The 15,637-nt window shown below is 43.4% G+C and overlaps 1 protein-coding gene across 2 annotated transcripts in view; it reads right to left on the bottom strand.

The window, feature by feature from the left end:
• Positions 1-15,637, bottom strand: part of camk2a (calcium/calmodulin-dependent protein kinase II alpha) — a 53,263-nt gene that overhangs the window by 19,405 nt on the left and 18,221 nt on the right. The window contains exons 4-11 of one of the 2 annotated variants that reach the window (XM_061740470.1): positions 6,515-6,569; positions 6,366-6,431; positions 6,199-6,271; positions 4,625-4,727; positions 2,734-2,817; positions 2,549-2,643; positions 1,331-1,453; positions 1,105-1,188 (exon numbers count right to left, since the gene is read on the bottom strand). In XM_061740470.1, coding sequence (XP_061596454.1) covers positions 1,105-1,188; positions 1,331-1,453; positions 2,549-2,643; positions 2,734-2,817; positions 4,625-4,727; positions 6,199-6,271; positions 6,366-6,431; positions 6,515-6,569 — 683 coding nt within the window. Of the gene's footprint in view, positions 1-1,104; positions 1,189-1,330; positions 1,454-2,548; positions 2,818-4,624; positions 4,728-6,198; positions 6,272-6,365; positions 6,432-6,514; positions 6,570-15,637 lie in introns of both variants that reach the window. The other variant, XM_061740469.1, reaches the window with a different exon arrangement.

The following is a 15,637-nucleotide window of genomic DNA, read 5'->3' as shown; positions in this document are numbered from 1 at the left end:
TCTTTCCCAAGAGAACATACAACAATAATCAAAATTAGGCCCAAAACAGAACCCTGAGGTACTCCACAATGCAAATCTGCAGAGTCAGACAAGATCTGGTTTTTCTGAAACACTAAAGCTCCTACCTGACAAATAGGAAATGAACCACGATAGAACAGGTGCTGACATTCCAACCAAATCACGTAGTCTTGTTAACAAGATTTCATGATTAACAGTGTCAAATGCCGAGGATGGATCCAGCAAGACTAGAACAGTGCATTTTCCCAGACAAACCAGACTGAAAAGGGTAAAAAATGTTGCATGTCTCTAAAAAAGATGTAAGTTGTTCAGAGACCATCTTCTCTAAGACTTTGGACAGGAATGGAAGCTTGATATGGGCCTGAAACTAGTTGGATCGGTGGGATCCAGATTAGATTTTTTGAGAAGTAGTTCCACAAAGAGCTGGGGAAAACACCAGAAGACAATGAGGTATTTACCAGCTTGGTAACCCTGGGGCCAATGGCATCAAACACTTTGAAAAAGAGTTTACAGGGAAGAGCATCAGATGGACAACAGAGGGCTTCACTCTGGTTACCAAAGCTAAGATATCAGTTTGGTTACTGGATTAAAAGAGGACCAATTATGCAGTGCGACGCGGCGCAACCTGCGGCGTAGGCACGGCGTTGATTTGTTGCAGAACCATAATCCAGCCTTAAATAGCCTGAATTTTGTTAATAAAATACTTTAAAAATAAATTGCAAGCAGCTTTGCAAGAAACAGGTGTAGGAGGAGCAACAGCACACAAAATAGAATTCATGTTGTAAAAACACAACTTCAGATTTCTTCTTATGCAAAATTATCAGCTGACGAAAGTAGTCAGAATATGCTGGTACCACGGGGCATGGACTCAGTTAGCATCCAATTAAAAACTCAGGCTTTGAAATGTAATGGACCTTGTGAAAGAGGATGGAGTCTGATCGGGCCATTTAACTTGACCAATCAGAGATGAGTTGGCTGTTATTTGAGAGGGCGTGGCCTCCCGGTATCCGCAGCAGTGGTAAAGCCGTTTACAGTCACAACAAACATTTAATCAATGAATAAAAACGTTATTTTGAAAGGACTAACCTTGAGCTTCCTGCGAGCATTGAACTTCTTCAGACACTCGACTGTCTCCTGTCGGTGCATACAGGATGCCACCGTAGAGCGATGCTGAGAAAGGAAGGAAGGGCAAACATCACCTTATCTTCACAATCATGTTCTTCATCATCATCATCATCATCATCATCATCATCATCATCATCATCATCATCATCATCATTAGCTTCAACGGTGAGGAAGATGGAGGACTCACAGAGATCCAGGGGTGTTTGAGTGCCTCAGCGGCTGTGATCCGTTTGGCCGGATTGATTGTCAACATCTTATTGATCAGGTCTTTGGCTTCAGGCGTCACGGTGTCCCACTCTGGGGAAGGAAACTAAGAGGCGAGGAGAGGAAGGGTGAAGAGAGCAAGTGTGGAGGAAATAACCAGAGTGGATGAGAAGGGATAATAATGGAGACAAAGGGATTAAACAGCATTAGGCAACAAGAAGAGGAGGCAAGGACACAAAACAAGGAAAGAGTAGTCACTATTGGCACTTTTGCATTAGTACCGCCTTAACTCGGTTCTACCCACCACGGCCCCATTTTGCGCTTTTGCACTAGGGGCCGCTCCAAGCCGATACTATTTCTGTAACCATTCTGGTGAGGTTCTAATCAGGGCTGAGCAGGGACTATTTCTGACGTCACCACCCTCCACGCCACTGATTGGTCGGGGTGCGGGGCCGTCAAACGTTTGAATCAGGAAGCGGGAGTCAGCGCGAGAGCGACCCGCGGCTCGCAGCGATTTTATTATAAAGCGCAAAACGTCTGTTTGGTGATCCAACTCTGAGGTGCAGATGTTCATAAACCTGGTGACTGACGAGAGAATTAAAAAAGGGATGTAGACGGGTTTTTTTCTCAGCCGCTCGCGGCTCCAGCTGATTTTTGATCAGCGCCGACATGAACAAAGCGGTTGCGAGTACGTCACAGCAGCTTCACCCCAACCTGCCCACTTCTCCCCTGGCTGTGGAAAAACACACGGGGACAAACGGGAAAAGCCGCAACGAGCCGTGCGGAGCCGAGCCGGGCTAAGGCGGTACTAATGCAAAAGCGCCATAAAGGCCAATCCCAATACACCCCCTACTTTCTTCCACTAGCCCTACTTTCTACCACTAGCCCTCCCTCACTACCACTACCCCTAAAAAAGAAGCCACATATTTTAGGGCATTTGAAATCTTCCCAGGGGCCTGTCCCAATACTCCCACTACCCCTACTTTCATCACCACCCCTAAAATCAGGAAGCTGAGAGCCAAAAGCTGTTTTAATTTCAGCTGTAGCGCTGTTAATATGTCACTTTATTAAGTTTTAATATTTTTTCAGGCGTAAAAGTAACCGTTAAGATCCCCAACCTGGGCTCAGTTTATCCAAATAACGGCTGTTAAGAAATTTGATGTGATGTTTTCGTGACTATAAGTGGCCGTAAGTGACTCACGTCATATGCTCCAGCTTTGATCTGCTGGTAGAGACGATGTTGATCTTCATCCCAGAATGGAGGATAACCAACCAGCAGGATGTAGAGAATCACACCTGGGGAGCAAACATACAAACAAGTGAAGCAACAAATTCCAATTGAGTCCAGAGGAAACAAGTGAGCAGCAGAGCAGCATGGAACCTGACCGCAGGCCCAGAGGTCCACTGCCTTCCCGTATGGATCCTTCCTCAAAACTTCCGGAGACAGGTAACCAGGAGTCCCCGCAAAGCCTGGAAACGACAGCGTCACTGCATGAAGACATACCTGGAAATGCTGAATTGTCTGTATTTTAATTACATGTCTGCTCAAAAGTTAGTGAAATTTCAACTTGTGATGCATCACTGAGAGTGTCAGCCAGAGAAATGTTAATAATAAAAAGAATAAAACATTTTTAGATAGCTATGATAAAATATTTACTGTGCTACCTGACATTTGATGAAGTTTTTGATCAGATTATTTAATTTTGTATTTATTTATTAATTATTTATGTATTTGTTTTTGTTTATGAATTGTTGAAAATGAATTTTGTATACTACAATATTTACTATGCTGCCTGAAATTTGATGTTTTTGATGAAAGATTATTTAATTTTGTATTCACTTATTTATTCAGTATGTATTTATTTGTTTTTGTTTATGAACTGTTAAATGTATCTTGTACTGTTTATTAACTGTCTTTTTGTATTTGGTAAACAGCTCTCATTTATTGTGTGTATTAACGTATATGTTCAATGTTTGACATTGTTTGTAAATTAAATTAAAAAAAAAAAAAAATTACTGCTACACAGCTGGTGCTAGCAAGCAACACCCTACAGCAGGGCAAGGCAGGGCAGTGCATTTGTGTAGAAGCAGGAGATTTGATAGGTGGTTGGTTTGTATGTTAGTTTTCATTTGTGTCTCTGTAATTTCACCCCCAAACACCAGGTGTTTTGGGGGTTCTTCTCTTTAACATTGTAGCTAGCAGCGCTCCGCCTCGTTTGCGATATTTCCTGGATGCAAATCAGACACAACAAGACGACATTCAAGTGCTCGAGAAGTTAAAGACAGAAAGCACCTTTTCAACACCTTGAGATTAGAAAGGGACAATTCTGCTCTCATCCCAACTGGTAACTTGTTCCACCATCGAGAAACCGGGTTAAGAACAGTCTGGACTGAAATCTCCTTGTGTGACGTGAGGACAAGGCCAGTCTTTGATATTGTGAGGAAAGCAGTGATCATGAAGAGGTGTAAACCTACAACCGAGTTCATACTGGCAGGTGTGGACCACCTTGTAGACCAGTGACAGAAGTTGCATTTCCATGACACTTTTGTGCAAAAGAAAATCAAATCTCTGAAGTTGCGATAAAAGCAATGCTGCAGGAGATCTCAGCATTGAGTAAGATGGACACATTTTTGGTCTTTGACAAATTATTGCAATTGCTAATATACTAATACTAATACTGTTAAGAAAAAGTCAGATGATGAAGGCAGCGGATGATCATTTATGATTATCCAGAGGTAAAGCTCTTATGTTATGTATAGTGATTGAGTAGTAGGCCTATTACAGCATAACTATTAATGGAAGACAAATGTTTAGATGGATTTTTGCAATATTTTGTCATAGGCCTACCTGTGTGATTGAGGTTTTTCCAGCTAAAATCCAATAAAGCTGAATTTATTTTATATAAATGTCACTACATGTTTTAATTCTCTTCAACTTGAACAGTTTGGGGTTTGTTTGTATCAGTGAGCTCTTCAGGATGTTCTAGCGCCTTCTTGTGGAACAGCTGTGGAAAGGGAAGTTGTGTTTTTGTGGTTTAGTGAGTTTCTCTCAAGGTAGTCATCCCTACACCTTTACAATCTGTAGTCGTAACTTTAAACTGATAAAAAATACCTTCAACAAATCTTAAATTAATGAAAATAAGATAATATATAAATACATTTCAAATAGAAGGTAACTGAAATTAAATCAATTAAACACCAGCTAAAGACTGACACCCGCAGTACTACAGCACCACAGTCAGTAGTATCAACATTACTACCATCAGTCCTGTCTCACCAAACCAAGCCTGCTGATCTCCCTCCACCTCGATGGCAAGACCGAAGTCGGCCAGTTTCACCGCTGCTCCTTTGGACTTAGATGCCAGCAGCAGATTCTCGGGCTACAGAGACACAGTACACATGCTAACATGCTAACTCTGCCAACTGGTTTACATGAGACATGCTAACATGCTAACTCTGCCAACTGGTTTACATGAGACATGCTAACATGCTAACTCTGCCAACTGGTTTACATTAGACATGCTAACATGCTAACTCTGCCAACTGGTTTACATGAGACATGCTAACATGTTAACCTGTTCTCACATTAAACTGATGTGTTTTTATTCCAATCACAGATAATTAGATAGAGCAGAAACCTTTCTTAATCCCTGAAACACCTCATAAATGTTTAATTTGCTAGCTATTTTTTCTCCGACAAATAAATTTTAGGTTTTTTAATTACTGACATGTTTCGGCGATACTTTCACCTTCATCAGAGTCACAAGATGGTGTGTGTGACCCAACATTTATCAGCTGATGTTAAAAGGGGAGGCGTGACTCACCTGTCAGATTTGACAAGTGAGTCCCGCCCTCTGCTGTCCGTTTTCCCCCTCCAGGATGCTGCTCCAGGTGGGAGAGAGCATGGAGCATGCAGGACTTGAGGACCATCAACGAGGCTCCCTCGTCCCTGTTGATGGTCCTCGGGCCCCGCTCGCTCCATGCTCTTTCTTTATGGAGCCAAATCAAGGCCAAAAGTTTTGCTAATTTGAAAATAAAATTTGAACCTGAAAATTCTTTTTTACAGTTTCAATTTTTTTTTTCGGTATCAGATCTTTTTTTTTCAGTTTCAGAACTTTTTATTTCCACGCCACATCGGGGGCCAAAAGTCTGAAACTGAAAAAAAAATTTGAAACTGAAAAAAAAAGATTTGAAACTGAAAAAAAAATAATTGAAACTGAAAAAAAGATGTAAAACTGAAAAAAAAAGATCTGAAACTGAAAAAAAGATGTAAAACTGAAAAAAAAAGATCTGAAACTGAAAAAAAAAGTTCGGAAACTGAAAAAAAGATCTGGACAAATTCAGTTTCAGAACTTTTTATTTCCACGCCACATCGGGGGCCAAAAGTCTGAAACTGAAAAAAAAATTTGAAACTGAAAAAAAAAGATTTGAAACTGAAAAAAAAAGAATTGAAACTGAAAAAAAGATGTAAAACTGAAAAAAAAAGATCTGATACAAAAAAAAAAAAATTGAAACTGTAAAAAAGAATTTTCAGGTTCAAATTTTATTTTCAAATTAGCAAAACTTTTGGCCTTGATTTGGTTCCATATTCCTATAACATCAGCTGATAGATGACAGTTCAGACACACCATCTTGTGACTCGAACATGTCGGTAATTAAAAAAAACTAAAATGCATTTGTCAGACAAAAAGAATTAGTAATTTAAATTGTAAATCCATAGACAAAGTGAACTTTATTAAATCATCTCATAAATGTTTTTACATGTTCCTCCAATAGTTCAGAAAACATGATTTTCTGAGAAAAAAACTATCTCTTTAAATGCAGAGAGTGAGACATCAGTGCAGACGGTACCTTGAGATCTCTGTGGACCACACCCATCTGATGACAGTGAAGCACCGCTTCCAGAATCTGCTGGATGCAGTGGCTGTAGAGACACAAAGGTCATATGTTAGTGTGGAGGATGAGCAGCTAAACCTGGGACCAATCAGAGGAGGATGAAGGCATATGTGTGCTCCTACCTGGCGTCAGCTTCACTGTAGTATTCTCTGGCTACAATGTCTTCGAACAGCTCTCCACCTGTGACCCTGAGACACATAAAACTCCCATTAACACACACTTTCAGCTTGAACACACCCGGTGACACACCTGGCAATGTCATGTGACTCACAGGTCAAAGATGAGGTAATGATGAGCTTCCTCTGAAATGCTGTCATGGAGCCGAACTGAAAAAGAGGAAGCAGCTTTTATTCTTAAATACAACTTTATCGAAATGCTTTCATTGACCTGGTAGGCGGGGCTTGTTCTCAGTAGCCCGCCTCAAGTCCCACCAGCTTGGTTGTGCCAACCTGTGATGCAAAATAATGTTGCCTTGCATTCATTTTCATTAAATCTGTCCCCACCGTTGCTTCAGATATTGTTTTGGTTGTTATTGTAGGGTGTGGAAAGAATGCTAACCTATGATGTTAATATTTTTTTGTCAAATCTGTCCAGACATCCGTGTTTCAGATGACTTTTCTGTAGCTTTAAGTTGAACTTGTGATGGTGAATGTTGTGCAACAAAGGGAGCCCTCATTTAGCTATTAAAGGGTTATTAATAGTTGTCTGATGACAGTTATGAATAACATAAATAAATTATCAAAATAAATAAAACAAAATAGACAATCAGTCTCAAAATAAGTGTTATTCTATGCGTGCCAGCCTGTCACCAGAGGTGGTGCTATACAGTAACAGAAACAGAGGGAATCTGAGTAAAGGGCTTTAAAACAAGCAAATGATACAAAAATGTCTAAAATAACCACAAACTTCTCTCATTCAAATGAATTATAATTTAGTTACACAAGTGTGGAAGATGGTGAGATGTCGACACATGGAATAAAGTTCTGAAATCTAAACTACCCACAAACAACTAACTAAACGTGAAACGTCAGTCTGTATACATGAGTGTGTGTGTGTGTGTGTGTGTGTGTGTGTGTGTGTGTGTGTGTGTGTGTGTGTGTGTGTGTGTGTGTGTGTGTGTGCTTGAGTGAATGAAACAAGATGGCGGAAAATATTACGTGGTGTCCAAGTCTTAAGTGATTCAAAATGGTGGATGATATTTCGTCACACCCAATGAGAACAAAGGAAAAATCAGAGGCCAGATGGCCAAGATAAGAGTGCACTTGTGTATGAAGGTTAGTAAGAGAGGATGAGAGAAAGAAGAGAAGAGAGTAAAACCTGGGACAGTGCTGTGGCTACACAAACTGTAGTTGCCATTTCCTGGCAGCCAGATGCTTCTTCAGGCACGCAGATGGAGGAGGCAAGACTTTGTCTGGTAGCTCATCACGCTAAAATGAGAGCTCTGGCCTTCGCAGCTTACAGGTACAGCGGAGAAGAAGTCCTTGTTGGAGTTGTTGAAGGAAGATGTGTGAGAGAGCATTTGAGAGAGAGAAGAGACCCAGAAAAGTGGGAGCTGCTCTTTATAGCCGGTCTTGGGGTGCTGCGCATTAGCAGGGACCCCTGGAAGGTTTCTGGATCCATGTCCAATGAGAGACTCATTTCTTATCACTTAGGTATCATAAATCGAGCAAAGCCTGCTAGGATTTTGAGTCATTGTGATAATTTCATTGTTTCAAACCATGTGGTCAGGCTCTACAATTGATGTTAAGCTTTCTTTGTTCAATGCATGGCTGTGGCCCAACACCCACCTTTTCTCTCCTGCTTGGTACGTTTTCTCCTTGCAGAAGTCAAAGTTTGCTTGTTTGGTAAAGTAGGGTTGTAACGAGGTTTACCACTAGTACCTACTTGGCTTAGTTCTGCTTGACTCTACTCTTTTTTAAGGGTTTTTCACTAGGTGATAATAACAGCTAGTACCTCCTTTTACTAATGTGACCGGATCCCTAACCGAGCTGAGTCGGTCTGAAAATACAACATAATGAAGCTGCAGGCCACTGACTGGCTAGAGAGTAACATCTATGATGAGTCTTGAGAGCAACTCCTTCATAGCCACCATATTTAAAACTCGACGACCGCCGTATTTACTTTACAACTAAACCTTGGTACAATGAGTCAAGGCAAATTGAGTTGAGGCAAGGCCAGGCCAGGCCAGGCCAGGCCAGGCCAGGCAAGGCAAGTCAAATACAGTCAAGGCAAGGCAAGGTGAGACAAGCCGAGTCAAGTAGAGTCAAGGTGATATGAGGCAAGTTGTGTCGAGTTGTGTCGAGTTGTGTCGAGGCAAGTTGAGTAGAGTCAAGGCAAGTTAAGGTGAGGCGAGAAAAGTAGAGTCAAAATCAGTTAAAGTGAGTCAAGGTGAGTCGAGTAAAGGCGAGGTGACAGCTAGGCAAGTAGAGGCAAGGCGAGGTGGGACAATGCTAGTGGAGTCAAGGTGAGTGGAGGCGAGTCTGGTCAAGGCAAGTTGAGTAGAGTCAAGTAGAGTCAAGGCTCTAGGCTCACCTAGGTGAGCCTAGGTGGGTCAAGGCAAGGTGAAGTTGCTTGAGTCAAGGTGAGTCAAGTAGAGCCCAGTCGAGGCGAGTTGAGTAGAGTCAGGGCAAGTTGAGACGATTTGAGGCGAGTTGAGGCAAGTTGAGGCAAGTTGAGGCAAGTCAAGATGCGTAGAGTCAAGTTGAGTCGAGACAGGTCGAGTAAAGGTGAGGTGAGACAAGGCATGGCAAGCCAAAGCAAGCCCAGGTAAGCCAAGTAGAGTCAAGTCAAGGCGAGGTGAGACAAGGTGAGTCGAGTAGAGTCAAGGTGAGGTGAGGTGAGCCAAGTCGAGTAGAGTCACGGTGATAGGAGGCAAGTTGTGTCGAGGCAAGTTGAGTAGAGTCAAGGTGAGCATAGGTAACTCAAGGCAAGGTGAGTCAAGTAGAGCCCAGTTGAGGCGAGTTGAGTAGAGTAAAGGCAAATTGAGGGCGAGTTGAGGCGAGTCAAGGCGAGTCGTGACGCATAAATTCAAGTTGAGTTGAGGCGGGTTGAGTAAAGGTGAGGTGACACGAGGCAAGGCAAAGCAAGGTCAGGCAAAGCAAGGCCAGGCAACAGTCGAGTAGAGTCAAGGTGAGGGGAGGTGAGGTGAGGTGAGGCGAGCCAAGTCGAGTAGAGTCACGATGAGGTAAGGCGAGTAGAAAAGAGTCAAGGCGAGTAGAGTCACGATGAGGTAAGGCGAGTAGAAAAGAGTCAAGGCGAGGCAAGGTGAGTCGACTTGAGGTGAGTCAAGTCAAGGCTTTGTCATGTGGAGGCAAGGGGAATTAAGGCGAGGCAAGTCAAGGCTTTGTCGCGTTGAGTGGAGTAGTCTGATTTGAAACTTGCACCAACATTTTCCAAAAATGATCCTGACACATTTTTCTGATTAAGAAGTTGGTTGAGATTAGGGTTGGACTCAGAGAAAATGCTGCTTTTGCTGTGTTTTGTTACCGGAAAAGTTCAGGGAGCTTTTTCTGCTTTGACTATGTCCAATAGGGAGAATTATCAAAAGGTTAAAACTTCTGTTTTGACGGCTTATGAACTGGTCCCAGAAGCTCATTAGCAGAAATTCTGAGAATCCAGGAAGCTGTAGAAGCTGATTCATGTTGAGTTTGATTGAGATGACAACTCTTTGTAATCACTGGTGGGTCGCGTCTGGAGTTGAGACATTGCCACAGCTGTGAGCTTCTTGTGTTGGAACAGTCCAGATCTGCTATTCGCAATCGTGTCTCCACTTATCTGAATTAGTGAAAAGGTCTTCTGATGCAGCAGTTCTGGCAGATTAATTTGTTCTTATGCCTCGGGAAAATGGTAACTGGCATCATGCAAGTTCTTCTGGTAACCAGATGGGAACATTTCCACCACATCAGTATTCCTCCTTTCAGCCTGGTTATAGTCAACCTAGTCACGAGGAAAGTAATACCTGTATCTACTGTCTGGGATGAGGTCATTGCTAAAAGGAGGTGCTTTAAAAGGTAATGAACTGTTTCTAGGAACCCATTCAAGAAAACCTGCTGCGTTGACTCCTCCTATTTACCAGAAGAAAAGAGCTGAGGCTAAAGCTATGACGCAGAGGCACACTGAGCCCATCTTTGCAACTGTGGAGCTTGAGCTCTCCGGTCTCAGCTGGTTTACCTGGGTTAAAGCCTGTATGTTACTGGGGGTGTTGTGTCTCTAGTTGGAAGTGATCATAAAGTCCTTGTGAACGCTCTTAGGGACTCTGGTGCTTTAAGCTCTTTCATTTTGGCATCTGTCGGGCCTTTTTTACTGGAACTTAACTAGTACCAGGTAGCCCTGTAACCTAACTGGTACTTTTGCTACAGGTCCAGGGAATGTAATGGCTTTCATTGGAGCTCATGTGTGGTGATGTTGTTTTGGAGTTTTCTTCCTACTTGTCCATTTGGGTGATTCAGGTAACTTTGGATATTGTTTTACATCTTTTTCATGTGAACTTGTTAAAACTTTACTACACCCGTCCATCTGTGAGTGATGAAGATGGGATGGGACTTCCGCTCAAGTTCAGTGCTTAATGAACCACTCACACAGACAACCGAAAACAGGCATCAGCACACATATGGGCGTCGCAGCATTTTAAAGTAGTCTGATGCTATGCCACAGCAGTGGCTCATCAGAATTTGGGTCACCTGGGTTGTGGGCGCCGCTACAGCCTATAAAGGTATGCTTCCTCCAGCACGCTGGGCTGCCGCATTCTCTGGGTAGCCTCCTCTGAGCAACATGCTCCCCACAGGTCGATGCTGTTTTCTTTGCAGCTCGGAGTATTTGGATTTTCAAAAAAAAACTCTAATCACAAATACAGATATTTCTGTGTGGACCTCTTTGTTACTAACTAGGTAATGCTCACCTCAGATGCTGACTGACATCACATTAAGCTCACTCTGCCTGCAGCCTCTTAAACCCCATTAAAGCAGTTACAAGGTACTTTGTATTGCCACATGATGATTGTCAATACTGTCAAAAAAGAGGCCGTTATTACTTTTACAGAAGATGCTCAGCTGACGTCTGTTTTATCTCTGGAACCTCTTTTACTGCAGTAACGCCAATAAAACCCACTCTGATGGAGTCTGATGTTTCAATGAAGGCGTCTGTGTCTGCATTATTGTATAAGAGACACATTAGAGCAGAGGAAGAGAAGCTGCTGCCCACACACACGCACACACACGCACATATGCACACACGCACACACACACACACACACACACACACACACACACACACACACACACACACACACACACACACACACACACACACACACACACACACACACACACACACACACACACACACACACGCACACACGCACACACGCACACACGCACACACGGGCACACACGCACTTGAATGCACACACACATATTAAATCCCGATGCTGTACTGTGTAGGAGTGTTTCAAGAGAAACCTGATTATTTCTTTTTGAGTGCTTGCACACAGGTGTGTGCGTGTGTGTGTGTTTGTGTATGTGTGTGTAGGAGGATAGATGATTTTGATGCCTTCACCTATGGGCACTGTTGCCTAGCAACACACACACAGAATTGCGTAACACTTCTCATATCTGTGGAGCATCGCATGCCCACACAGCGCTCTCATTGGCCAGTAAAACAGCCACAGGCTGCTGATTGGTTGCTCAGGTACACGTGTGGTGGGATTTGAACATCTGAGTGTGGTTTAGTCTGTTTGTTTTCTCTGTGACTTTCACCAGATTCATTTGGAAGCCTGAAGTGAGCAAAAAACTGACTCGACTCACAGGGAAACAGCCGTTCAGCTGTGCAGGGCTTTTATTGTGAAATTTTCTCCAACTCCCATCGGAACAAAATGGTATAATTACCAATAAAGTGGAGCAAAATATTTTGGACCAGACTTGGGTTTGGTTCTTCAGTAGGGTCCTGCAAAACTGCTTGGTGGAGGTGGCGCTGACTTTGTTGTTTTTATGTGCTGTGAACAGCAGATGATGCTGTTTGTCATCTCAGTGTTGCATTTTGAGTTTGAGGTGTTTCAGTATACCAATCAACTCAACTCCTTCCATGATGATCTTAATGCTCTATGTTTTCTTTTTCTTTTTTTATCAGCCCATCCATCCATCCATCCATCCATCCATCCATCCATCCATCCATCCATCCATCCATCCATCCATCCATCCATCCATCCATCCATCCATCCATCCATCCATCCATCCATCCATCCATCCATTTTTTTCCACTTATCCAAGTGCGGGTTGTGGGGGCAGTAACCTAAGCAGAATAACCCAAACTTTCCTCCTCGCTGCCACTTTGTCCAGTTCATCAGGGGTGATCCCAAGGTGTTCCCAGGCCAGCCGAGGGACATAATACTACAGAATGTCTTGTCCAAGTCCACAAAACACATGTAGACTGGTTGAGCAAACTTCCAAGACCTGATGCAATGAATGCATCAGGTCCGTTCAGGACCAGGGGCGGCTGGTGTCATTTTTTATAGGGGTGCTATACCAAACTCCAAAAGGGATCTATACCAAAAATCTGGCAAATAATGTACTAAAGTATCTCATCAGTGTATCTGAATAAATTCAATTACTAATAGCAACATTATCATATTCCAATGGGTCTACTTGAGGGAAGAGACATGGAGGAGTGCTATGCTCCCGCATGTGCACTATGTTCCACGTCAATTGTGATGTTCAAAGAAACGTGCGTGGATTTGGGCGTACGCACAGTTTTGAACATCAGGATTTTTTTTTGCGTACGCACAGATTCACGTTCAAATCCACACACTCTTTGTACATGAGGCCCCAGTACTCCTGAAAAGAACTCACCAGGAAGGCTGAGGAGTGTGATCCCTCTATAATTGGAGGACACCCTTCTGTCTCCCTTCTTAAAGCAGGGGACCACCACCCCATTCTGGTGATCCAGAGGCACTGTCCCAGATGTCCACACGATGTTGCACAGGTGCATCAACAAAGACAGAGCCACAACATCCAGAGCCTTAAGGATCTCAGCGCAGATCTCATTAGCCCTGGTGCCTTGCCACCCAGACCACTCACACTTAACCACCTTGGTGACCTCAGCCCCAGAGATAGGAGAGCCCACCTCCAAGTTCGAAGGCTCTGCTTTACTCAAAGGACCGCATGTTGTTGGGATTGAGGAGGCCCTCAAAGTATTCCTCCCACTGTCTCACAATGTCCCTAGCAAAAGTCAGCAGCGCACCATCCCCGCTACACACAGTACTGGTGGGTCACCAGTTCCCCCTCCTGAGCTGTTGCATGTTGGACCAGAATCTCATTGAGCCATCTGGAAGTCACTCTCCATGGCCTCCCCAAACTCCTGCCATGTACTGGTTTTTTCTTCGGCAAATCACCAACGCCACATTCTGCTTGCCCTGCCGGTACTTTTCTGCTGCCCTTGGCCCACATGCCAAAAAGCCCTATAGGATCCCTATAGTATGCATACACTTGGTGGATACTGAATGACAATAAAAGTCTGTCTAAGTCTAAGTCTTATACCAACCTCTAAATATGTTTATTCTTGCTGTAAAGTAGAACATTTTAACATGGAGGTCAATGGATCAAGACCCTAGTGGTCAGTAGAGGAACTGCAGGTCTGGACCCAGACCCTGGTGGTCAGTAGAGGAACTGCAACTTTTCTTACTCCCATTTTAAGTTGAATGCGGAGAAATGTCACCCTCCCAGTGTGTCAACTCAATGTGTGAGACTTGAGAGCCCTGGTAAAAGGCTGTTTTGGTTCTGATCATTATTATCAGGGATCATTACTTCAGGATAAATTGTGCAGATGTCCACAGTTCCCACTACTGTCCAACACAAAGATTTCCCCACGAACCACATTAAGTTAGTTTAACTTTGGCTCTGGAGATCATATCTCCTGTCATTAACAGGTTTCAGCTGTAGGTTAAGTCAAACAATCAGCAGTCAGACAGCTAAGTTGACGGGTCTGAAGGACCAATGATTGTTTGATGGAGTATGTTACAGGTTTATTATATTAGTTTATGTTTGTTAGTTTAAGTTTAGTTTATGTTGCTTGTTTATGTTTGTTAGTTTATGTTACTATTTTATATTACTAGTTTAGGTTATTAGTTTATATTATTAGTTTATGATACTAGTTTTCTGTTAGAATATTAAAGACCTGGAAGAGCACCTGAGGAAGACCTCCTCTGACAATCGGAGGCATGAGCCAGTCACCATCCTGAACAATATGCCACCAATACATGCACCTGAACACCAGATGGACATAAGGCCCCCTACATGGAGCAAAGTGGAGGAGACTGTGAAACAGGCAAGATCAGCATCAGCGCCCAATGGTGTCCCCTATAGGATCTATAAGAACACCCCAGGAGCCCTTAAATACCTCTGGAAGCGGATGAAGGTAGCATGGTAAAAGGGAAAGATACCAAAGGCATGACGAAGAGCAGGAGGCATCCTGATCCCCAAAGAAAAGAGACCATTACCCAGTTTTGCCAGATCAGCCTGCTTAATGTAGAGGGAAAGATCTTCAGCATGCTTGCTCAAAAGCTCTCTACATCTCTACTTCAAAGAAACAACTTCATTGATACATCGGTGCAGAAGGCCGGGATCCGGGGGTTCTCAGGATGTCTGGAACATGCCAACGTAATCTGGAACCAGATGCAGACTGCCAAAGAGGAACAGAGAGACCTTTATGTGGTTTTCTCAGACCTTGCCCACGCCTTTGGATCAATCCTGCATAATATGCTCAACTTCTTTGGTGTACCAAACCACATCACAGATTTGGTCAAGAGCTATTTTCAGGATCTTAAGCTCTGTGTAACAGCTGAGAACAACAACACTGCCTGGCAGCATCTTGAAGTTGGGATCATGGCAGGCTGCACAATTTCCCCTCTGGCATTCGTCATGGCAATGGAGCTGATCGTACGGGCATCTCGTTGGGTGGTGGGAGGTGAAAGGGTCAAGGATGGCCTGCACCTTCCACCTATCAGAGCCTACATGGAAAACATGACCATCATCGCAACAACAAAACCATGCACTAGACGCTTGCTGCAAAAACTCAAAAAAACATCCAGTGGGCACGAATGGAATTTAAACCAAGCAAGTCACGCAGCATCTCCATCGTCAAAGGCCAACTTTCCAGCGAGCGGTTCAACATCAGTGAAGAACCAATCCCAACAGTTTCAGAGAAGACCATCAAGAGTCTAGGACAATGGTATAATGCAGACCTCAAAGACACCCAGCAACTTGAACAACTCCAGCAGGACACGGCTAACGATCTCAGGCAGATCAACAACACTGCATTACCATGAAAATTGAAGCTCTGGTGCTTCCAGTTTGGGCTGCTACCCAGACTCCTGTGGCTGTTGACCATATACGAGGTCTCGCTA

The sequence above is a fragment of the Cololabis saira genome, chromosome 14 (assembly GCF_033807715.1).
Source record: "Cololabis saira isolate AMF1-May2022 chromosome 14, fColSai1.1, whole genome shotgun sequence".
Classification (NCBI taxonomy): Eukaryota; Metazoa; Chordata; class Actinopteri; order Beloniformes; family Belonidae; genus Cololabis; species Cololabis saira.
The sequence above is the reverse complement of the archived record's forward strand: the minus strand, read 5'-3'. Positions and strand labels throughout refer to the sequence as shown.